The sequence below is a fragment of the Hippichthys cyanospilos genome, chromosome 15 (assembly GCF_059441005.1).
Source record: "Hippichthys cyanospilos isolate Australia breed blue-spotted pipefish chromosome 15, RoL_Hcya_1.0, whole genome shotgun sequence".
Taxonomy (NCBI): Eukaryota; Metazoa; Chordata; class Actinopteri; order Syngnathiformes; family Syngnathidae; genus Hippichthys; species Hippichthys cyanospilos.
The window spans coordinates 15,195,617-15,221,592 of NC_142383.1; the positions used below are offsets into that span (position 1 = coordinate 15,195,617).

Sequence of the window (25,976 nt, forward strand, 5' to 3'; positions counted from 1 at the left end):
GTTATTAGTCATATTCATTCATACATACATCCATACATTAGTCATATCATTCATCCATCCAACCATCCAACCATCCATCCATCCATCCATCCATCCATCCATCCATCCATCCATCCATCCATCCATCCATCCATCCATCCATCCATCCACGATAGACTGGTTCCCAGTGTGTCTCCAGTCCAGGAGATGATAGCGGGTGAGAGAGGAGGAGGGGGTTCGGTTGGTCCCCCCACCCTCGGGAGTAGCTGTTCGGACGGCAGGACGGAGAGGGAGCTAGAGTCCCCTCTCCAGCTGCCATCCTACTGCTGCTGCCGCTCCTCCCCCTCCACCGCCACCTCTACCACCACCACCACCACCTCCTCCTCCTCCACCAACGGAGCCACTTCTTTCTCATCACATCCCGAGGTAAATACGGCCGGGTCCAAACCTATACACCTACACTGGCTCCATCGCTACCCCGCGAAGGCCGCTTGATCGCGTACACCGGGCGGCCCTTTGGACGCTCGCTCTCCGGCAAGGCGACACGGGGGAAGCTCCCGGACGGTGATTTTTGTGCTTTTGTACCCCCTTCGGCGTTGCCTCCCTAGCGGTCGGTTCGGGGTTGTCCTTCCTTCCTCTGGAGAGAGACACCAGGTTTTTTTTGAGGAGGTGGAGGTGCGACGTTGAAGGCCCCCGCCGAGCGAACGAGGTGAACACCCCGAGATACGCACCCGAGCCCGGCCGTGAAAACGCGCGGCTAAGGCGGCTAGCTGGTTCCGATCCGGTGCCGGGGGGTGGAGGGGGGTGCAACTTACGGCTAGACCTAGCTTGCTAGCCTAGCTACATCTCCGGTATGTTGCTAGCCGGCTAACCCCGACTTACTTTTACGGGCGCCGCTTGTATTATACGTCTACTACGACATTGAAGTCATAATAACTAACTCGTTACACACTGACACGCGTCTTTGAGGTGAGATAACGTCGCTTGAGGGGGCTCAAAGCGTGCCCCCCCCCGAAAAAAAGCCTTAGTGTGACGGCGTAACAAAAGGCAGGAATTGAGACATGGTTTTGGTGGATTGGCCATCCTTTCTTGTTTTGTTGTTAGCACGGACATGCTAAGCTAACCCGAGACACAGGAGCGGAATTCCGTCCACTTCTGGTTTATTAAAATAACGTGACTTTTGCTACTGCGTTTTTGGAGTTTGTTTTTTATGGAAGGGGGCATAATGGAGCTTATAGAAGGATGAAAACGCTTGTGATAGCAGTACCTTCTGAGCTAGACATGGAAGTTACCAAGCAGGCTAGCTTGGAAGGCCTCCATACACAGTTACACCGTCGTAATAACACTAATAATAAGAGAAGTAACAATGATAACAGAAATAAAACAATATCAATTATACTGATAACAACCTTGCGACCATTCAAAGATTGTATAGTGTTTGTAAAGCCAGTTTGTGCAATATTTGACCAACACATTTTGATTTGATTGATGATGTTATTGAACATAGAAACACATTTCAAAATTTGAGAACAAAATTAAATTAAGAAGAAATTGTCGGTGTAAATTGCAGTTCAGTGAGGTTTAAATGTTCCAAAGGAAGAAGGAAGAAATTCATCTAGTTCTACTCCTTGTATTCGTTTTACTCATGTTATTAACATAGAGGTTATTTCATATCACAAAAACGAAACAAGTCACGGTCCTCTTAATAAATGTCAGCATTCATATGGATAAAATCACATAATTCATAAATACAATCGTATTTCTACATAAATATATGCTGTATCTCTCTCTCTCTCTCTCTCTCTCTCTCTCTCTATATATATATATATATATATATATATATATATATATATATATATATATATATATATATATATATATATATATATATGTATATGCATGTACATACTTATACATGCTTCTAATTTTCATGTGTGACTTAGAACGTTTTATACAAGAGCTTGTTCACTATTTTTAACCCTTTTTGAACACAGCCTTTGATTTACAGTTTTTAACTTCTGTTTCATAACTGTTCCATAAAGTGACACCTTTAACTGATACATACACTCGAATCATAACATCCAACTATCCTTTTTTGAACAGTTTCTAAATAGATTACAAAGTTGTTTATGGAATACCTTACACAATAATTGAGCTGTTTTAGATTCGACAATATCATCACATTTGAAAGGATTTAATTTGATTAACAATTGCAGTATTAGTGGTTCTCAACACTTTTCAGTAACAATCTAATAAACAATCTTTATTCCTCACCTGCTGTAAAACTTGTGTCACTAATGACAGTGTGCATCCGTGTACAATTTCAAATAAAAACATACAAGATTTTTGAAAACAAGTCACCATGACACAATTTAGCAGGAAATTGCTTTGTGTTTCAATTAATTCGCTTTTAATTTGAAATGCAAATGATATACTGAAAAAAAATGTGTGGTCGTGGTAACTGTTTTTTCTTGTCACTACACTTATGTAACTAAGGATGCACTCAATAAATAAGTTCATTTTAATTATAATAGCACAAGCATATTTCCAATGTGTTGATCCAACACACCACTGTTTATTTTTGTGGAGTGTATGAGTGCTGTGTATTGGCAGGTGACTCAACCCACTGAGCACTAAACGTAAGTTTAGTATATTTATAATTTACAATAAAAGAAGCTTCAAGCTTATTGCCGCTCTCATTTGAAGGTTACTGTCAAACTACTCGCCGTGCAATTAAAGCAACCACAAAGCCTTCGCCACCTGAACGCTAACGTACAATTGGAAACTCCTTAGACGCACAGGCTAACAATTAGCATCTGCGCCTGGCTGCCGGCGTAATTACCCGTTAGCTAACGGCACAAAAAGACAGATAGTGAAGCTATACTCATAGATATATATTTGTTATGAACAGTTATTTGCTTTTTTTTTTCATATCAAAATGGCTGACACGTTTCATGCCCTCTGAAATGTTGAAAACTATCTTTTTTCTTCCCCTAGCATTTTGGAGATGTGAGGAACAGGAAGCCCCCTTGGTGATATCGAGCAGCATTTTGACCTCATCTTCAGTATGAATGGTGATATGCCTCATGTTCCCATCACTACTCTCGCTGGAATCGCAAGCCTCACGGACCGTGAGTGCACCTCTCTCTAAAATGCCATTTAGTGAACATTTTCTATGCTTTTTTTCCACCCTATTATTTGTGGTCCAAATGTATTGACCTTAAAGTTACATGCAACTGAAATTCATGTACTTTGTTTACAAATATTCCCCCCCGTAGTGTTGAACCAACTTCCACTGCCCTCGCCTCTCCCCGCTACCACTGCCAAGAGTCTGCTCTACAATGGGCGAATCTCAGAAGAAGTCAGCAGCCTGTTGGTGTGCCGCGACGACAACCTGGTAACTCAGCTGGCGCACGGCCTCAACCAGGTGTCCACAGAACACATGTGAGTATCCTCTATTGTAAGAGACGAGCTGGTATTACTTGTTTGGAGAGTATCAAGTGTCAAATTTAGTCGCGCTTCCAAAGCGGGATATTATCTGTTCCCTGATCACACTTACATTGGGAATTACAGTTGACCTCACGGATTTGTCTTCAATATTTTCATCGTTTTGATGGGAAATTGTACATTGGATGTTATAAGTGTCTTTGAAAGCCAATGAGTAGAAGATAGATTAGCAAGGAATCAAATGGTCCGCATTTTTCCCACAATGGCGCTAACACCCATTTCTAATTGCGCCCATCGACAAAAATGCAGAAAGGAAAAACAAAAACACCCATGCGCGCTGTTTGCCTGACGCAAGACATGAAAATAAGGCACAAAATGTCATCTGTTGTTACCCTGTATGCTAAATCGAAACTTCAACTGTACAGGCAGTCTTTTAAGTTTATGCATTTATGCAAAGTATATGCAGTTAACCATTCTAAAACGACGACGGTAAGAAACAATAAAGGACTTGCTACATTCATCTCTTGTTAGCATTCGGAACTGCACACACTGCGCTTTTATTTGTTTGCAGGTGTAAAACAATCGTAAACGGTAACTTAAAAAACATACATACGGTATTTTAGTTGTTAAATTAAAAAAAGTGAGACTATTGCGCAGTTTCGTTAAAACGTGAAGCTGTTATCATCAAAATTAAAAATAAAATGACATCATCCTCATTCATTTCTCGGATTTGGCTGAACGCCGTGTATCCTGGAACCAGAGCGTTGTCGACCACAATTTGTGACTGCCGTGTTGTTCTTGCGTGCTTGGCAGAGAGCTGAAGGACAACTTGGGGAACGATGAGCCTGAGGGTGACATGCCCGTGCTCCTACAAACTCTGCTGGCCAGAAACCCCAAAGTCTTCCGGGACAAAAGTAGGACCTTGCATTGCATCGTCGAAAAATGTCACGTGAAAATGTTCATGTTTTGCCAAAGATGATCAATTGGAGACTCTAATTTGTGTCATAAAGTGTGAGCCCCGCCCCCTTTTGTCTCCCAAAATATTACATAGTTGTAGAACTTTCATTAGTTTAGATTTCAGCAATTAAATTAAATTTTAGCAATTTAATTGAGAGGTCTATGGGATTTTATCAATGTATTTTTTTTTAATAAGGTCATTTATATAATATATTTCCCACCGTTTTGTTTTGTTTTTTTCTGTTGTAACAATACTGTAAATTTACCGTATTTTATTAGATTTTTTTTGTGCAAAGGTTGGGCGAAAAATTTACCCTATTCCTCTGGAATACTTTTTTCTGTTTTCAGAATATTTTTCTGACCGCACAATTTTTTTTAATGGAAAGAGGGTTTAAAAAAAATCCTGAAACTGAAATAAAAAAAAGCCCTGCCCCCTTTAAAAAAAAAAACAACAACTTTTCAATGCTTTTTCCTCAAGTAAATGCAATATGCTTCCGTAGCATCGTGCAGATATTCTTGCAAACTTTTTTTTTTCTCCTCTAATTTCCCACAGGCGTGATCCAGCAACCAGCGGTACAACAGTATAAGATCTCTCCAAACCAGGTGCACAGAAGTCCAGCACCAAATTATCAGCAGTCCCCAGCCACTCAGAGAACTTCCGGGTACGATAACATGGAAGTGGAAATCCCACAATCTATTCCTTTTTTCAAAATGTATTATTATCATTTTTCCACTCTAATGGCATTGCCCCTTTTCACAGATGCTTCAGTTCGCCACAGTCCGGGTCGGGAGCTCGCTTCATCTCACAGCAGCAGCATTCAAACAGCCCCATCCCCAGTCCCTACACTCCTCAGAGTCCCGCTGATTACATGCAATACAGCCCGCCCAGTTACTCTCAACACCAGCAGACGCAGCAAGGTGGCCCCTCCCCTCCTCGTGAGTCGGCACGGCGTAGTTCCCGTCACGCATTCACTCACTGGGCTTTCTTTTCCAGTTGGCGGTAATATTAGGAATCTCCACAGCAAGGTGTCAGGACAGCTATCGAGTAATGCTTCCAATCATCACGCCAAAACGGGCTCGGATGACGACTATGTCAACATCGCGCACAGACTTGGAAATGAGGTATGAAGAAACATGCTGACAATGCCCACGTTAATGAGGACCTGAAACAACAGCTCAGAAAAAAAATCAAAATGAAATTACGGGAATTACGTTGTATATTTTTAGAATGAAATTTTGTTTTCTAATTTTGATTAAGCAACAATGAGGTTGTGCATTCTTGGGATGAGTAATTGTGGAGTTTCAAGAATAAGATTTTGTTATTTTTTCATTTAAAAAAATAATGAGAATTAAGTTTTGGCTTTTCAAGATTTTTGCCCTAATTTTGACAAGAATATAATCGGATATTTTTAGGATAAAAGTATAGATTAAAATTGTAATAGTACAAGAGCTAAATGTCTATATCTTTCTAAATTAATATATATTTTTATCAGTTTTATATATTTATTAAATTGCTGTAATATTACGAAAAATTATGTTCTTTTATTCAGAAAAAAATGTTGAGATTTTTTTTTAAATCTTAAAAAGTTATATTTTTTATTAATAAAGTCAAATTTAAATAAATCATATTCCTGCCAAAAAAGTTTATATATTTTCATGATTAATGTTGTGTATTTACACAATTAAAAGGGTAATATTGAACACTTATATTTACTTATATTTTTCAGATTGTTTTAATATGATGAGAATTACTTTTTTTTTTTTTGAAAAAAAGTTTGCAATTTTTATGAATGTTGAAAAAATATATACCTTTTAGGAATAAAGTCAATTTGTAAATTAAATCATATTAATGCCATAAAAAGCTAATATCTTGACAGTTAAAGTTGTGTATTATTAATGTAAAGTTATATTTTTTTAATTGAAAGTGTAATTTGCTTTACGAAGAGTTGGGCTTTCAAGCTACAAAAGTTAAAATATGGCAATAAAGCTCAGAAAAATGTGTGTATATTTTGTAGTAATTTTGCAATATGACAAGAATTAAACTGATTTTTTCGATTATTGAGGAGAAAAAAATCACAGTTAATATCTTGCGTTTGACAGGAAAATGAGCATTCCATGATGGCCGCCTTGTTTCCAGTCAAGTCACCTCAATCTGTTTGCTCCCCCGATGAAAGTGAAGAGCCGTCTAAATGTACGTAACCATAAACCACTTGAAAGAAGACGTAACACAGTGGAACCTCTGAACACACGGCTTGACTTTTCACGCAATACATCCAATATTCGTTCTTGCCTCTCCGCTGTTCCATTCATGAGATTTGCTCAAATTGTCCTGCAAACCTTTGCTCAAATTACCATTTAAAGTTTACAAATTCTGGGGTTCCACTGTATCCAGCGGATATTACCTATACATCGTGCTAGTGATTCGCCAATTGTCCGTATTTTGAACCTCTTGTGCGTGACCAGGGTCCAGACCTCTGCTCATCATGCAATCGCCTCCTTCCGACGTCCCTCCCAGCGCCGCTTCCAACATGCTGCTCTCCTCGTCGGAACGAAAAAAGAAGCAGAAGCAAAGGAGCAGGGCCGCCGCCGAGCAAATGGATAAAAACGCCTTGTATGACATTGTGAGCTCCCCGGTGAAAGACTCCGCCAGGCTGACGTTAAAGCTATCCAGAGTGAGAAGTGTAAACAAAGAACAGCACCCAGAGCATTCGCCCAGGATGGATTTGGACCAGCAAGCGTGCCTGACGAACAGTAAAAACACCTTGCCCGACTCCGATCAGGACTCGCCGTGCAGGTTTGCCGTAGAGGAACCGCCACATTGTCAGCAGGCCCCGCTTCAGGCGCACGAGACCGCTGCCATCTCTGCGGCGGTGCTGCTGGACGACGCCGAGGCCGACATGGATGCTCTGGCGGAAATCGAGAGGACCGAACGCGAGTCTGTCAGCGAGAGGGAGCGATGGTCCAAGGAAGTCCAAGATAAAGGTGCGGCGTTTACTCCTTTTTATTTCCTTTATTTATTTTTCATTTAAAAGTGTATCACATGACAATTGCTACACTTACAGGACTGTTTCAATGAATGCCCCACTTTATGACGAGGTCCCGACCGATTAATCGGCCGACCAATTGAATCGGCCGATTATGCCCCTTCAAATATGAGTCAAACGTAATTGTCCAAACGGACAAAATTAGCTAATTATTGTTTGCTTTTTTTTACCTTTATGCACTGAAACCATTTACAGCAGTTCTACACAGATAACATTGATGTCATTATTTTTTACACATACAGGTATATCTATACCATAGATTGTTTTCTTTACATATACATCATGATCATTTGTTGATAAGATTATTCTGTGTAGACCCAAAACAAAGCAAATTTTTAACACAGCACAATCTAAAATCAGTTTGTTTAAAAGAAATAAATGAGTAAATAAAATGCAAACAACCTGCAACATAAATCAAGCATAACTGTTAAATATGGACACCTATTCACCTATGTTTTTACTAATTGGCTGTATTTTTGTCTTTCGCAAATCGTCATCACCTCGAAAAAAATCCATGTTGGTTGTGCCCTAGTATCTTATCTTTCCCTGTTTTCATTTCATGCACTTAGCTAGTTGGTTCTTAAATACAGGCAAAAACAGTACACCTTTCTTTTCAAATCAAGAGCAAATAAACTGGAAGATGCAGCAACATATTCATAAGTTGTGACTCCCTTTATGTCTTGATTTGCATATTTTTTTGGGCAGAGGAAATAAAATGATATTACACAATCTATCTTGTGGAGTAAAATATAAAACACACCGAGATATACCACAACAAATGTAGTTACAAAGTTTAATACATCAGACATGATTTAGGGATGACTTTTCATTCAAAATTGCTTAGCACTGGTTAAGGGGATACACGGGTGGAATCAACAAGAATTCACAGGGGGTACATCGTTAAAAAAAATTGCTAATTACCGGACTAAGACATTTTGTCGTTATTTTGCAGACAAACCGCTGAAAAAACGCAAGCAAGATTCATACCCTCAGGAAGCGGGGGTCGACTTGAGCGACGGTTTCGCAGCGCAAGCCGGCAACCACATGACACCCAAGAAGAAGAGCGCAGCGAGTAACGGTTCCGGCCGTCCCGCCCTGATGGTCAGCATCGACCTTCAGCAGGCCGGCCGAGGATTACGCCAGCCCGTGGTGGTGGTGGAGGCCAAGCAAATGTGCAACGAGCACATCCTGGCCTTCGGTTCCGAGACGGAAGCCGAGAAAGACAACGTCTGTCAACTGGCCGCGTCCAAACCGCAGGCGGACGACTTTGGGAAGCCCGGTTCGGATAGCCGCCCGAAGGAGAACAGGCAAAGTCCTCCGGGCTCCAAACACAAAGCCGACGACGGCAAAACGGACGGAAGGCGCGGCGACTCGCCGAGGCTTAAGCAGAACCGCGATCCGGAATCTCGACTTCGGGAGGAAAAGAAAGACAACGGTCACTGTCAACCAGAGACCCTAAAAACCACCGGCAAGTCAGAACGGACGGCCTGTTTTCAAAACGAAGACAAATGCAGGGAGAAGAAGAGAACGAAAGATCACAACATGGCAAAGCTTGGGAGTAAGGACAAAGAAAGGGACAAAGACCAAGACGCGGATAAGGAAAAAGACAGAGACAGGGATAAAATAAGAGATAAAAACAAAATTCGACAAAAGGACACAGGCAGGAATCGGGACAGAGAAACGGACGGCGTCTGTAATAAGGAAAAAGACAAGGACAGGGAGAAGGAGGCCGACGTAGACCGAAACGGAGATCGCGAGAAAGACCGAGGCAGGGATAAAGATCGGGTAAAAGAAAAGGACAGAGTTCGGGAGAGAGACCGAGAAAAAGTTCGCTCTAAGCAGAGAGAGCGGGACAAAGAACCAGATCGGGATAAAGAGCCATTAAAGGAGCAGGAAAGAGAAAAAGAGCTCCTGAAGGTGCAGGAGAAAGAGCGATTAAAGGAGAAGGAGCAAAATGAGCCCGATAAGGAGAAAGAGCGTTTAAAGGTGAAAGAGCAGGATAAGGAGAAAGAGCGATTGAAAGAGAAAGAGCGAAATAGAGAGCCCGACAGGGATAAAGAGCGACTCAAGGAGAAGGAGCGGGAAAAGGAAAAAGACAAAACTCTGGAGAAGGAGCGATCTCGAGATAAAGGGCGGGAACGAGAGGCGTTTGAAAATAAGGAAAGAGTCAAAGATGACAAGATCAGGAAACACAAAGCGTCCACGCTTAACAGCAACAAACGAGCGCAGTCCCCGGAGGGGCGCAAAATCGGGCAAGACGGCGGCAGGCACCTGGGTGACATCGACGCTCGCGATCGGACGGAAAAATCCAGTTTTACGCCAAATAAAAAGGAGAAGAAAACCACGGAAGGAAGTAAGGAGCATTCCTTCGAGAAAAAAATGAGCGAATTCCCCTCGTATTTGCTGGGGGGCAACTCGGGAGCGCTGAAGAACTTTGTGATCCCCAAAGTGAAACGGGACGTGGGGGAAAAAGCGTCCACGGTCTCGGACCGCTCGGTTAACATCTGGAAAGAACCTCGGGTCCTGCTGGAGAGGAGGTCGCTGATCGAAAACCTCAGCAGGGGCCCGAAGGCTGTCGTGAGGATGCGGCGGCTCGACGTCGATGACATACGGAGCATCAAGAAGGAGCTGAAGGAAACGTATAAATCGTGGAAGTGGTCTTCCGGTCACAAGTCCAGAGGTACGGATGAGCACGGATCTCACGCAATTCCGGACCTCGAGGAACGATGTCCTGCTTTTTTTCCAGGTTTCTCTCTCCAACACACCTGATTTAAACCATTAGCCCATCAACAGGCTTTGCTGGGCCTTGAAAATAATCCTAAACATTTGAATCAGGAGTGTTAGAGAAAACATGCAGGACACCGGCCCTCGAGGACTGGAATTTGGAAGTGCCCAGTTACCTTAAAGGGAAAGTTAAAACAAAAAAAAAATCTTTAAAATAATGTGTATAGAAAGACATTGCGGTCATTGGGGTGGTTAGCATGATTCTCACTTTCATCTCAAAATTCAGACTTAATTTTCAAAATTCGGACTATTTTCAGCAAGTGAAAAATCTCCCTTTTAGGTGAAAATTCATACTTTATTTATTCTCTTTGAAAATTGTTGGTCAGGATCCCCAATTTAAGATTTAAGAGTTTTATTGTAATATGCATAACACTTTTCACACAACAGAGCAAATAATAAAGTAGATTATAGTAGGCAATAGGAACATTTCTAAATTGATTTTCAGAATGTTGACTTAATGTGAGAATTTTGACTTTGTTCTTAAAGCTACGACTTTAAAGTGAGAATAAATATAGTCAGAATTATCACAAAAATGTATTAGTTCTGTATTTACTCTCACTTTAATTTGAGAATTTTGACTTCAATTCTGACTTTTTCAGAGTGCTCAACCTCAAAGTGAGAAATCTGCTCTCGTAATTCTAAAAATGAGAATTCAGTCTTGAGAGTGAGAATTCTCATTTCATTCTCAGAATTCTCACTTGACACTAAAACGACCACCAAAGTGACGATAAATAGTCAAAATTGTAAATAGTAAATAGTCCAAATTCTCACTTCAAAGTCAGAATTCTCATAATCCGGACTTTAAATGAGAATCCAAAATTCTGTCCGCCTGATGTCTCACATTAAAAATTAGATTAATAATGACTTTTATTCAGTCACATGCCGGCTGAAAATTTCATCACAGTTGCTCCAATCGCAGCTCACCTGTTGTGGGTCACGTGACACACACAAGCTGAACTGCGATTGCTCGTCACCTGAGCAACTGCGCTCATTTTCAGTCAAGAGCAAGTTGAAAGCGCAGCCAAGCTGCCAATACGTTGCATTCACTCACTTTTTTTCTTTTCAGAATCGTTATTCAATGCCAAGCGGCGGCACAGTATGATAAGTAAAACTCCTAAATATAACGATGACTCCAATGAAGAGGATGAAGGACCTGTTGTTGATGATGATGATGATAATAATAATGCCAGTGACTCGGGCAGTGAGGGTAATTTTTCCGTTTGCAATTTTTTTTTGAAAGTATTGAAATAAATGACTGGATATTATGAATAGTCTCATTTGTATTTTTATGACTATCTTTTTACGGGTTATAGTGACGAAGAAAAGGCGAAAAAAAGATCAGGACAAGTCGTGGAAGAACGAGTCTAAAAAAGGTCGTCATCGCATACCGGACTGGAGTTCGGACGAAAACGATGGCGGACCGCCGCCCACTTTAAGCGACAGTAAGTCATCTTGTGCTTGATAACTTATTTTTTTTTTTGCTTTGTGCTTTAATTTAAATGCTAATTGTATTCTTATTCTGTCGTTCAGTGGCTAAAAAAATGAGGAAAAAACATAAAGAGAGAAAGGCCTATGAAAAGATGCGACCTGAGGGTATGTATTTTTTTTTAAGTGTTTAATATTTTGTTTGTGGTTGTTCTTATTGTTCATGACAATATAGTTATTGTTAACGAATCAGCATTACAATAAATATGTGTATACAGGTGAAAATATATACCCACAGTGGAAGTGGATCATTACATAAGTAAAACATATACAGTGGTACCACTATGTACGAAATTAATTTGTTAGAATTTTTTGTGAATTTTTCTTAAACAGAGGCGCTTTTTACATGTAAATAGCCTAATCTGTTCAAAAACTCTTAACAGTGCATATTAGAATTATATTAGTGCATAATAATCATGGAATTAAAAGTACACCTTGTAAAGAATAATAAAATACACTCCTACACCCTTTAAATTCATCATATTAATAGTAGCAGTTCACTTGTTTACCTTAAGATGGCGCTGGTGTGTTGGTGAGTACTTTTTAGGTCGTTTTGCACGTTTTTATTTTATGTTTCATGCAATCTAGGCATCATATACAAATCCACAGAAGCAATAGAATTTACTTTTAGATCCTTTTGACCACGTACATATACTTAAGTTTAGTTTGGGGCCATGCAAATAGACATTATAGGTTTCAATGCCATATTACATTAATGTCTTTTTCGAGCGAGCGCTGGCGTCTTGCGTCTCATTATTATACACAAACAATTTTCCGAATACGGCTTTCGTAACCTAAATTTTTCGTAACCAGAGACGTTCGTAAGTATAGGCACTACCGTATTTACGAATGTGTCCTCAAGACCGAGTTGTCTTAACGTTTATGCTGCAGATTTGATGGACACGTCCACATTCAAGAGGTTTGCATCCAGTGTGGACAACATCCTGGAGAGCCTGGAGGACGTTGACCTCACCGCCACAGGTAAACCAACACAAATATCACATTTTTGCACGCAACTTTCAAAGTTTTTACGATTACTTTTTACCGCTTTTGTTGCTGTTACACTATTTTTTTTCATTTACTCATTTTTTTCTGTCATGACAAAAGGATTAGCAATTTGCATTTATTTTGTACGTGCCCTCTCACAGATGACGACGGTGATGATGAAATACCGCAGGAGCTTTTGCTTGGAAAACACCAGCTGAGTGAGTTAGGCAGCGATTCGGCCAAGATTAAAGATATGGGCGTCTTTTATAAGGTGGGCGGATTATTTGTCCCGTTGCGATACTTTTCACTTGTCATGTATGAAACAAAAGAAAAGAATTGCATTTGCTTCTTGTCCACAGTTTTCATCTCAGAAATTGGTGAAATTTATGAACATTCTGGAGAAGAACATTCAGGACAGTGTCAAATTGTCCACTTTAATGAACCATGTAAGTTACCAAGCTGATTTTATCATTATGCCACTTTACACGTTTTTTGTTTTTTTTGTTTTGTTTTTTCAACATCATTCATGAAACATTTTATGTTCATTTTATGACTTGATTCAATTTCGCATCACACATTTTTAACACTGTCAAGCTATTACAAGTTAACTAAATAAATACAAGTCTTTTCTTCAGTGTGGTAATCACAATTTTCAATCACTATTTTCTACGAGGCTCACGAGTCAGATCCAGCCCGCAAGGAGCTTTAATCCGGCCTGCAAAATGATTTTGTGAAGCATTTAAAAAATGAATAGGACCAAACCAGTTATTTCAATGTCCGTAATCAATAGAGAAAAATAGAAATCTTAATTTTACAAGGAAAGCCTAGATGCAATTTAAAAGCGGAAGTGACCAGTTGCCATGCTTCTGACAAATAACTTGACAGTCACGTCTTGCTGTATGAAATTTTCTCAGCCATGTACAGCCTAATCAGCACAAAACATTTTTGGATGGCCGAAAAAAGTGCTGCACCATGTGTCCAATTTTTCAATTTACATTTGAATGCACCCTTATAAAACCTGACAAAATAAAGGCATACACTGTTTTGCAAAGCTTCACGATCTCACAATTTACCAATTGATTTGCTCTTAATTTGAAAAGAAAAATGTGCTGTTGCTCTCATGACATAAAAAAGTTAAATTAGATGTTCAGATACCTCTAAAAAGCCTGGTAAAATGTCATGTATCCCAAAAGTGCCTTCAAATGCCCACAAGGGTTCACTTATCAGTTGAGACAGATTAAAGAAGAACCTTTTTATAAATAACTCTGTAATGAGGTACACTGTATTGAAGGGGAACGACTCGATGGACGAAGAGCGGCTGTGGCGTGACCTCATCTTAGAACGTGTGACGAAGTCGGCCGACGCCTGTCTGACGGCTCTCAACATCATGACTTCGCCCCGCGTGCCCAAGGTGGTTTTCATCGAAGACGTCATCGAGCGGGTGTTGCAGTACACCAAGTTCCACATGCAGAACTCCTTGTACCCCCAATACGACCCCGCCTACCGGGTGGATTCCCACGGAGGTCAGTATCATTTAAACCTATTTTTTTATAAAGGCGTGAATATACGTCACACTCGTTCTTCCTTACCCAAGGCGGCGGGCACAATTCCAAAAGTAAGAAAGCAAAGACCTCAGGCCACAAACAGAAGACGGTCATCCAGCTCTACGGCAAAGTTTGCGACATCATCAGCGGTCTTTCGGAGCTTGTGGGGATCCAGCTGCTCACCGACAACACCATTCTCCAGGCGAGACTCGCCATCTGCGCTCATCCTTCTTTCACGACAAAAAGCATCTGATTGTCAATGACCTTTGACACGCGCTTGCTTCCCGTTTGCCATATTAGGTGTCCAACCTCGGTATCACGCCGTTTTTCGTGGAGAACATCAGTGAGCTTCAGTTGTGTGCCATCGCTTTGGTGACCGCGGTAAGTGTGATGCGTTGCTCTCCTGTAGTTTCTTTTCCAGCAAACCTCCAACTGGAAATTGCATTATAATACTAATAATCAATATTGCCCCTAAAAAAAAAAAATCGGTCGTTCTCAAAGTCTTTTACAAGGCATTAAAAATGCCAATATTCTAAAACATGTCCGTTTTGCTCCTCTGCAGGTGTTCTCCCGCTACAGGAAGCACAGGCAACTCATTCTGGAAGAGATCTTCAACTCCATGGCCAGGCTTCCATCCAGTAAACGCAACCTGAGAAACTTCAGGTAAACCTCATGATGAAGATGAATGAATGGACACCCTTCTAAATGACTCCATCTTTATGTCTCTCACAGATTAACCAGCAGCGATCACGGAGGTGGCAAACATATCCAGATGGTCACCGCCTTGGTTCTTCAGCTCATCCAGTGTGTGGTGCAGCTGCCTTCCGCAAAGGATGGAGATGATGAACATAATAAGAAGGTGGGCAGGAGCAAAAATCTGCCATTTATTATAAATGTCCACAAATACATTCAATATTTCCCGATTGCATTCTTGCAGGTGGACAAAGACGTCCTCATCACCAATTCCTATGAGACTGCCATGAGGACTGCTCAGAACTTCCTGTCAGTCTTTCTCAAGAAGTACGTCTGCACACGATATTGTGAATTAGACTGTGGTCAAATTCAAACAAGTAACATTTTAACCGCCATTTTTTGATGCTTGTCAGGTGTGGCAGTAAGCAAGGGGAGGATGACTTCCGGCCTCTGTTTGAGAATTTTGTCCATGACCTCTTGTCCACTGTCAACAAACCCGAGTGGCCCGCTGCGGAACTGCTTCTGAGCTTGCTGGGTCGCCTCTTGGTAAGCAATGTCGTTCCCACTTTTTCCACCAAACGGCCTCTAATGTCATCTTGTTTTTTTTTTTTCTTTTTTTTTTGTATCTTCGTCCTCCAGGTGCACCAGTTCAGCAACAAGCAGACAGAGATGGCACTCCGGGTGGCGTCGCTGGACTACCTTGGCACTGTCGCTTCTCGATTGCGCAAGGACGCTGTCAATAGCAAGATGGACCAAAAGGCTATTGACCGCATCCTTAAAGAGGTAAATTATTTCAGTTCAGACCCCAAAGCGAATTTCAAAGGGGTCTTCAATTGCACTTTTCCTTGTGGGAGGTCGGAGAGTCATTTCCCAATTTCCTCGAATGCAACATCTAAGTAAACATCAGGGAAGCGTTTGGAGACTGTAGAAGGCTCAGAACTACCACAAAACGGACCGACCACTTGCTTCACTTTTCCTCAAAAACAGAACAGAATAAAAGCACAAAAGAAACACTACAACACAATCGATTAACAAATTGTTTCATGTTCCAATTAATTTGCTCTTAATTTGAAAAAAAATGCTATTCCTGGCACTGCATTAAAACAAACTTTAAATTAGATGTGCTGATACATTAAAAAAAACCCTGTTAAAATCCCATACAATAATTCCAATTTTAAATTCCAATACTCACCATTTCAAATTTTGACGGAGCATTGGAAAACAGTTTCATCTTACCGCCCGACCAATCGTCTTTGCAGTCTCCCGGCAATGACGAGACGCAGCAACTCCAGAGGGCCCTGCTGTGCTACATCGAGGAGAGCAGTGAAAGCGATCCCTCTCTCGTGGTGAGCATGTGGAATTACTCCCATTCATCACGCCGCACAACTCATAAAAACATACACTCACTGCTGGGTGCGCTTCACACAGTTTGCCAGGAATTTCTACATCGCCCAGTGGTACCGGGACATCACCAGTGAGGTGGAGAAGGCGATGAAGTCTCAAGATGACGACGACGATCCCAAAGCTTCGTACGCCGCCAACAACTTCGATTCCACCGAGGAGATCCTTCAAAGGGCCGAATTGCGGAAGAAGTTCTTGCGGAAGGTTATCAGAAACTCCTACACCAGGTAAAAAAATAACTTTAGGAATTAGTCATCCTCCACATGATTGCTCTATTAAACGTTCTCATATTTATTTCAGAATCAGCTCTGACGCTGTTGACTACAAGGACTCCTGTTTGATTGTCCGATACCTAGCCTCTATGAGGCCCTTTTCGCAGAGTTTTGACATTTATTTATCACAGGTAACATTGTTCTATCAGTACCTAGCGTTATCTTACTACTCCACTGTAGGATATTTTTTGTTTGGAGCTGGTTACTAACACTTGCTGTCCTGCGTAGATCCTGAGAGTGTTGGGTGAGAACGCCATCGCAGTCAGAACCAAAGCCATGAAGTGTCTGTCTGAGGTCGTGGCTGTGGACCCGAGCATTCTCGCTAGGGTGAGGCATCCCCGTGTTATTGATTTTTATGTTCACGATAAGGCCGGACCATTATGACCTTGTATTTATTTATTAAAGGCCAAATGTCGATTTTTGTCGAAATTTTGAATGAATAAATGAGTCAAGTAGAATATTTTTCCTCCAATGCATTTCAATAGGTGTCAGTTTTATGCAAATGTTCACTATTTACAGACCTACCTGGTTCCTATTCCTGGCAAATAGCAGGTGCATGCTACAAATAATAAGGAAGTTAGTTATGAGAGTAATTATTCTTATGTGTTTGTGTTACAAGTAGTTGAATGGGTGTCATATTTAACAGATTTATGTTGCGGTGTTTATGATTTTTTTAAGGTTGTGTTTTAAAGTAGTGACATCTAGGTCACAATTTCCTTGCACGGCTCACCTAATCATTCGTCAATTATTTTGAATGACAACAACAGAGAATTTTAGCTCTTTATATTTATTTTAGTTCTTTATATTTTTTTATATTTAAGGATACAAGTTTATCGTATGGATTTATTTATAATAAATAATGACACCAGTGTTACTTTTATACAACCTTTTTAAATGTTTATTGTACATAAAGGTTAAAAAGTTAAAATAATCTGCTAATATTGACAGTTTATTTTTTGGGGGCAGAATTTTAAAGCCCATAAACAGTCGATCAATTAATTGGTCAGGTCCTAGTTCATAACAATGCGGTTTCTTAATTTATTTTTTTTTTCTTCTCTTCAGTCCGACATGCAGCGTGGCGTTCATGGTCGTCTCATGGACAACTCCACCAGCGTACGAGAGGCCGCCGTGGAGCTCGTTGGACGCTTTGTGCTCAGTCGCCCTGAACTCATCGAGCAGTACTATGACATGCTGATCGAGAGGATATTGGTAATTTGTTCTCCATTGTTTCCATTCAAGAGGATGTCAAATGTGGTTTCATCATAGACAAGATGCAAATAAAAGTTGCATTGCACCGCCTTAATAATTGCCCTGTCATATGTTCATTCATGGGCCACATAAAATGATTTAAGGCAGACCCTGGAATTTGTCTTTTCATCACCTTATATAACTTAACGAAATGAAGGCATACAACATATTGCAAAGAAGTAACTATAATATTCGCAGTAGGTTACTTCGTGTTCCAATTAATTTCCTCCTAATTTGAAAAGAAATTGCATTGAATGAAAACGCTTTAAATAAGATTTTACAAAAACCATATTAAAATCTCACATAATGTACTTGTACCCTCAAATGAAAACCAAATACAACTCTACTGCCACCTAAAGTTAAAACAATAAACTGCATGGCGAGCATGACCCAATACCACTTTAATCACATATATAATATATATTTTCCCACAATAGGACACGGGCATCAGTGTGAGGAAGAGAGTCATCAAGATCTTGAGGGATATTTGTCTGGAGCTGCCAGACTTCCACAAAATCACCGAGATGTGTGTCAAGATGATCCGAAGGGTCAACGACGAGGAGGGGATTAAGGTTTGTTTGAGCCCAAATCTTTTTCTGGGACCTTTATTCATTTTATTCAACTTTATTCACATAACCTATTTGATCCCGCAGAAACTGGTGAATGAGACTTTCCAGAAAATCTGGTTCACACCCACACCTAGCCATGACAAAGATGCCATGATCAGAAAAATTCTCAACATCACAGATGTGGTGTGTACTTGATTCCATTGCGTATGCGGAGTATGTTTATGCACATGTATGATTTGATTTGATTTTCTTCACTTTTCATCCCCAGGTGCTTGCGTGTAAAGACTCCGGCTATGATTGGTTTGAGCAACTCCTGCAGAATGTAAGCTTTTGAATTGGATGCAATGAGTAAATTATGTGATTTATGGTCACTTATTAAACTGTATCGCGCTATTTTTTTGAACTTTTGTTTTTTAGCTCCTTAAATCAGAAGAAGCTGCTTCGTACAAACCGGCAAAGAAGGCTTGCAGTCAGCTTGTGGACAATCTGGTGGAACACATAGTGAAATTTGAAGAATCTGCTGCAGGTACACAAATTGGTTCAAATGTTGGAAGTCAGCAGGATTTCATTTTTACCCTGAAAATGCACCAAAAGCTTTTCTTTCAATTAGGAAAATTCCATACCGGTGATACCGTGATACCTTGAAAAAAAAGTAATGAGGGCATCCTACAAACTTTTTTTTAATGTTGTAGGTTTGTCAGTATATTTTTTTGCTTGCTTATTCTAAAATCCAAAAGCAGGGGTGTCCAAACTCCCTCCTGAGGGACACTACCCCGAGCATGTTTTAGATGTTTCCTTCTCCCACTACACCCGATTCAAATGATCAGCAAGTTCAGCAGAAGTCTAATAAATATCCTGATCATTTGAATTTGATGAGTAATGAAAAAAAAGACTAAGCTGCTGTCCTCTCCCATCAACTTTAGTCAAAATGTTAATAGTTATAATAGTAAAAGATACTGTACATCTCAAAATATATACAAATAGATTGTATGTGTGTAATTTAAATAAGTGTTTCTATTCCGTGCGTGTGCTTCAGAGTGTGAGGATAACGACAGCAACTCCGGCCGCCTGGTGGCGTGCGTCACCACGCTGTACCTGTTCAGCAAGATCCGACCGCAACTGATGGTCAAACACGCCATGACCATGCAGCCCCACTTGACCACCAAGTGCAACGTAAGCGTCAGCTTCCGCTGTTTTATCGCACAACAGCGCCCTCTGCCGGCAGGAATAGCACCTTCCTCCGTGCTTTTGTAGAATCCCAATGACTTGATGGTGATTTGCAACGTGGCCAAGATCCTGGAGCTGGTCGTACCTCTTATGGACAATCCCAGTGAGAATTTCCTCACCACCATAGAAGAAGACCTGATGAAGCTCATCATGAAACACGGAATGATGGTCTGTTTCACTTAACGGTATTTTTTGGAACGTTTAAAGCTGGTCATCATTTCACTGGTGTGTATCGCTTCTCAGGTTGTGCAGCACTGCATAAGCTGTCTGGGCGCTGTGGTAAACAAGGTCACACACAACTACAAGTTTGTTTGGGCTTGTTTCAATCGTTTCTACGGTAAGACTATTTTACTTGTGGCTTTAAAGGAGACATACTTTTTGATCTACAATTCACATTAAGTTGTAGTAACACGTCTCTCGTAGGGATGTAGTGATATGCAAGAAAATATAATATAAGTAAAGTTACCTTTTATACCACACATCATCAAAACACAGCCGGACATAGCTAATAAACGTAGCAATCTTCAGGTGGTTTTTGCCAGATGCTAACGTGAAGCTAGCGTCATATAGTGTAACAATGATAATGTCTGTTTTAAAGAAATATTTGAATGTGGAAAGCGGAGACAAGCATTTTAAATGACAGAACAAATAGAGATGTGTGCCCCCACTCTCAAGTTGTTCCTTGAAAGTGGCTGTGGATACTCAGCAGGCCTAGCATTTCATGGATGATGAAAATCTAATTTTTTTGTAATACGTCCCCTTTAAAGTGAACCCTATTGTGGCCGATGTGCTCAGTCACCCTTAATGGACGCCTCAGTTTTTGTCTCCTCTGTTGCTGTTAAATGAACATATATGATTGAAAAATTTCCCTCCCAACATTTCCAGGCGCCCTGGCCAAACTGAAGACCGAGCATCAGGAGGACCCCAACAGTCCCACTTTGGTGACGAACAAACCCACGTTGCTGCGCTCGCTCTTCACGGTCGGCGCTTTGTGTCGACACTTTGACTTTGACCAAGAGGAGTTCAAGGGCGCCAGCAAGGTAGGATTTCCAGCGTACACAATATTGGGGATCATCTTTTATTGAACTTCTGTGCCCTCTAGCTCATCATTAAGGAGAAAGTCTTGGAGCTTCTTCTGTACTTTACAACTCACAAGGATGAGGTGGTCCAGCTCAAGGCCTTGATTGGTCTAGGTATATTTCAACACACCACGGGATGTTGTTCTATTTCTTTTCCCAAAATATTCACATAATTTCTGTCACTTCAAAGGGTTCCAGTTCATCATGCACCCCGAGCTGATGTTTGTGCAGAACGTGAAGATTCTCTACAACAACACCCTGTCCGACGAGCACAGTCTGGTCAGTCTGAAGATCCAGGTTCTTAAAAACATGCAAACCTATCTCCAGGAGGAGGACTCGCGAATGCAGGAGGCAGATCGTGACTGTAAGTCCAATCCGATGATCGCTCCTTGTTCCGTCGACTCATCACGTTGTTTGCTCTCGTCCGTTCAGGGAAGGAGAAGGCCAAGCAGGAGGATCTGAAGGAGATGGGAGACATCTCATCGGGCATGAGCAGCTCCATCATTCAGATCTACCTGAAGCAGGTGCTGGACTCATTCCTGCACACGCAGTCCACGGTGCGCCACTTTGCTCTGAGCGTCATCACGCTGACGCTCAGCCAGGGGCTCATCCACCCTGTGCAGGTACTCCCTTGCATCTCAAGCCTTACCCGTCACACACCCGCCAGAAACGTCTTTTTTTCTTTTTTTTTCCCCCTTAGTGTGTGCCATACTTGATCGCCATGGGAACTGACCCGGAGCCAACCATGAAGAACAAGGCTGATCAACAGCTGGTGGATATTGACAAGAAATATTCAGGCTTTATCCATGTATGTGTGTTCATAAATATGATTCTAAAATTATGATAATACTACTACAAACATTGCTATACAAGAACAGGCACTCAATTCTAGTCTAATCATAAAGGCCATGAGCTTTTTTTTTGTCATTGGGGGGGTTTACGAGCCTGTGCAATGAACTAATTTGCAGAGTGGTATAAGCATATACAAGCATATATACAGCAAAAACAATATTAAACATGACATATTTTCTAAATTTTTGTTCAACTTTTTTTTTTTTTCACTCATATTTCAACTGTGCTTATTAGCACACTACTTGCCTCTTAATAAACATTCGATTTTGGACTAATCTCGCCCCATAAATCTCTCCCTATAAATTTTCCGGGTGAAATAGCACATTTGAGTCTGCGAAGTTTGTTAAAAAGTGATCAGTAGGAACGGCAACTGGCTCTCAGCATCAAAGTGTACAGTCAGCCCTATACGGAGCACTGCTAGCTTGCGGCTATTATGCTAGATTTCGCTATAACACAGCCCCGTCCACTGGGTAAACACTGTCGATGTCTAAATAACAAACGTCCAAAATGAGGGTCGTTCGCATTGATCGACTAACTTCGAGTTTTGCCGACTGACAGATGAAAGCCGTAGCAGGGCTGAAGTTGTCCTATCAGATCCAGCGGGCCATTTCTGGATCCACAGACGCCATCCTCCGAGGCTTCCGTCACCACGACACCGACGCGGCCCTCTGCTCTCATCTGTACACGTTGGTCCGGGGGAACCGCCAACATCGGCGAGCCTTCCTCATTTCTCTGCTCAACATGTTTGACGACAGCTCTGTAAGTAGTATACGGAAATAGCAATCGCACTCCGGCATTAAAATAAGATCTCAGATTTTATTCTCGATTTATATGCGATTATAATGGGATTCATACTCTTAATAATAAAAAGAAAAAGTAAATGACGATGACTATTCAGTATAAGGCTGATGTTTTTTTTTTTTTTTACTTTTATTTTAATGTTTTTAATTGTATTTTTTTTTTTAATTTGTTGGGGTTTTTTTTAGGTGAAATAGTTTCTTTTTAGTTGAATGTTTATCCTTATTAATATTACTATTAAAACTAAAACAATATTTCTCTAATCGTATATCAGTTTTTGTTCATACCTTACATTTTATTTGTTCTCATTTTTAACTCATTCGGTTCCAAAAACATATTTTTACGTTTTTAAGAGTCAAGACATTCAATTCCAGCCATTTATTTTTGTTCGTGTTTGGCTAAAGGAGGCTCCAAAAATGGCCAGTAAAATTCAATACTAAAGTAATCAATTACCTTAGTGCCTGAAGTATCAGTTATCAATTATTTTAGTGCTTAATTACTGAAGGTAATCAATTATTTTAGTATGTTATAAGAAAGTAATTTCTTTAATACCGTAGGTCATTTCGTCCCAGGCATTTTAAGACGCTCCTTTAGCCATTTAATTGATGAAAATTGAAAAAATATATATTGGTTTTGGAGATGGAATATTTGGACTCTTAAAAAATATACTGTATATAAAACTTAAAAAATGGGATTGACTGCATTAATAGCATTTTTATTTTAGTTTACCACATATTTTAAAAGGTTTTATTAATGAAATTATAACCTCGCTCTTTTATATCCATTACAATTCCAGTCTGGTTCTTGGGTGTGTTTTACATTTAACGATTGTATGTTTTCTTTGCCCCCTTCAGAGAACCGAGGTGAATTTGCTGCTATTCGTGGCCGACAACTTGGCCTGCTTCCCCTACCAGACGCAGGAGGAGCCGCTTTTCATCATGCACCACGTGGACATCACTTTGTCCGTCTCAGGGAGCAACCTGCTGCAGTCTTTTAAAGAGGTGAAAACAAACTGAATTCGAATGTTTTACGGGTAAACCCATTTCATCCCTGCTTTTTTTTTCCCCCTGAGCAGTCTCTAAAGAAAGGACCGATTCCACGGCCGAAGAAGATAAAGAAGAAGAAGAAAAAGAAGAAGAAGTCAAAGCCTCGGAAGAAGCGTGACAGCTCTGACGACAGCGAAGGGAGCAGCAGCCCATCCAGCAGCAGCAGCAGTAGCAGCAGCAGTAGTAGCAGCAGCGAGGAGGAAGAAGCGGAAAAGGAACATTCCGACTCCGACATGGATGACGAGGACGTGCTGATGGCCCGCCTCCCAGAGGACCCCAAGCCTTTGTCGGACTTTTCTGTGGCTTCCCAGGGAATCTTACTGCTACTCATGCTCAAGCAACATCTCAAGAACCTGTATGGATTCTCGGACAGGTAGGCCAGCATAAAACCGGCTCTGATAGTCAGGCTTGTTTAAAATCCTCTTGGACTAAATCGTCTAAAAGTCCCCCCCAAAAATAAAAAATCACAGTCAGTAGGGATGGGACACACTGAACTGCTCGCCAGCCAATCACAGGGTACAAGGGCAATTCGGAGTGTCCATTTTTGGGGATCATGGGAGGAAACTGTACCTGGAGAAAACTCACAGGGGGAGGGGCAAAGCATGCAAACTTCACACAGGACAGGCGCAGCTGGAAGCGAAACCGAAAGCTCAAAAGTGTGAAACAGATGGGCGCCACCATTGCAATAGTAAAAAATTACGACCGGTAATTTAAATTAAATATGTAAAAACTCATGTTTTTAGTTAGAAATGATCACAACTTGCAATTCAAACAAAAACAAATAATGCTTTAAAGTGAAATTAAAATTGTGATTTTAAAAGAAAAAAAAAATAAAAGTAAAATGAATAATAATATTAAATAAGCCCACATTAAATTAAAAAAAACATATCAACAAACTCAGAAAAAAACTCAGTTCACTGCCAATGACGGCTATAGACGTCAAAGATCCATTTTTTTCTGGGCTGGGGGTGAATGAGTTGCATTACACGTTTTATCAACCAATGAGGTAGCCCCGCTCAAAACATGTTGTTTATCCGACAGCAAAATACAGAAATACTCACCGACGGAATCGGCCAAGGTTTACGACAAGACGGTGAACAGGAAACCCAAGGTGCACTTCAACCCTCGCCAGACTCTGGACTTCCTAAAGGTCGGACTTTCCAGCACCGACATCAGCCACGAGACCAGGAAGTCTATCGTCAAACAGTACTTACACGTAAGAACTTCAAGAACTTCAATCAAGTCGACTTCCAGAGATTATTTCACGGGCTACCTCTGACGGTCTTTGCATTTTTTTGATTTAGTTCAAGGTGCTGATGGAGCACTTAGACCGCGAGGAAGAGGAAGAGGAGGGCGAGGCCAGCGCCAACGCCAGAAACAAAGCAATTAACTCCCTGCTCCGGGGTCCTAAACCCCGGAACCACAACCACAGCAATCACACTGCTCCAGTCGAATCCGAGGACGAGGAGAGCGAGGATGAAGACCCCCCGGCGGTAAGGAAAGATCTCACTTCCTATACGAAGAGCATTTGAATTACGGTGATCCCTTGTTTATTATGGTTTATTATGGTTATTAGTGACATTCGCGAAGTAGGATTCGCTTCACGGACATAAATAAAGTGTATCTACTACCTTTCTTTCCCATGCTGTGATCTCCTAAGGCTGAGCAGACATGTGTCTCTTTTTGGGCACAAACTTTTATTTTCTTATACAACATACAGTGTGCCAGAACGTTGTGAGCGGCCGCTAACTCTCTCGGAGTTTCGGCAGGAGACACAAGGAAGATGGTTACCACCGAGACCTAACGAGGGATCGCTTTACAAATTACTTTTCCCCAAGAGCCTCTGACAGCTCTTTTTCTTCCCCCCCGCAGCAGAAGTCACGGCGAGGCGACGACTCGGCGGAGGACTCGGGTCACATGAACGAGAGCGTGGACGTGACGGACGTGGTGGCCATCTGCTGTCCCAAATACAAAGACAGGCCACAGATCGCCAGGGTGGTGCAGAAGACCAAAAGCGGCTACAGCGTACACTGGATGTCCGGGTCCTACTCGGGGCCCTGGGCCGTGGCCAAGAAACGGGACGGTCGCAAAAAGGTGCCTTGGTTGGACAACATCAAGGAATCGGACATCATTTATAAGAAAATCTCCTTGACGAGCGGACAAAAGCTGACAAACAAAGTGGCACAGACGTTACGGGCGCTATACGCCGCCAAGGATGGGACTAAGCATTAGATAGCACTCTGACAGAACCACGTGGATTCAGTATGTTACCGAGAGACCTTCATAGCTCTTTCTATTTAAGGACCTAATAGACCAAGTTGAAGTCTACATACCAGAAGAGAAATGTTTTGGAAAAACATTGGGTGGGAGCTCCTTCGCTGTTGTGCAGCAAACCCGGTTCATTTGTACTCCCGCTGACTGTATTATAGTTGAACTAAAAAAAATATGTTTATATCTGAAAATAATTCTGTAAAAAAAAGGAAAAAAAGAAAGTGAATGTTGGAAATTAGTGTATTGACGTTCTTAATAAAGTGTTTTTTGAACTTTAAAATAGCTTGGACGGG

General features: G+C 41.1%; 1 protein-coding gene across 1 annotated transcript; it reads left to right on the forward strand.

Moving 5' to 3' along the window:
- The first annotated feature begins 502 nt into the window (after window positions 1–502).
- Window positions 503–25,963, forward strand: LOC148411869 (nipped-B-like protein B). Its single transcript, XM_088434461.1, has 47 exons — window positions 503–688; window positions 2,977–3,110; window positions 3,258–3,423; window positions 4,240–4,340; window positions 4,937–5,045; window positions 5,144–5,319; window positions 5,378–5,505; window positions 6,484–6,574; window positions 6,847–7,365; window positions 8,380–10,107; window positions 11,278–11,418; window positions 11,525–11,653; window positions 11,742–11,804; window positions 12,588–12,677; window positions 12,845–12,954; window positions 13,043–13,129; window positions 13,975–14,206; window positions 14,278–14,429; window positions 14,528–14,608; window positions 14,790–14,890; window positions 14,960–15,086; window positions 15,165–15,247; window positions 15,334–15,466; window positions 15,560–15,703; window positions 16,180–16,266; window positions 16,349–16,548; window positions 16,622–16,724; window positions 16,822–16,920; window positions 17,656–17,802; window positions 18,279–18,413; window positions 18,495–18,593; window positions 18,679–18,732; window positions 18,828–18,936; window positions 19,447–19,583; window positions 19,665–19,805; window positions 19,881–19,974; window positions 20,523–20,677; window positions 20,740–20,830; window positions 20,907–21,080; window positions 21,149–21,339; window positions 21,417–21,524; window positions 22,127–22,327; window positions 23,221–23,367; window positions 23,442–23,785; window positions 24,454–24,628; window positions 24,717–24,905; window positions 25,285–25,963. Exons 2-47 carry the CDS (start codon window positions 3,047–3,049, stop codon window positions 25,642–25,644), a joined length of 8,295 nt encoding a protein of 2,764 aa, XP_088290587.1. The 5' UTR covers window positions 503–688; window positions 2,977–3,046; the 3' UTR covers window positions 25,645–25,963.
- The last annotated feature ends 13 nt before the right edge of the window (window positions 25,964–25,976 follow it).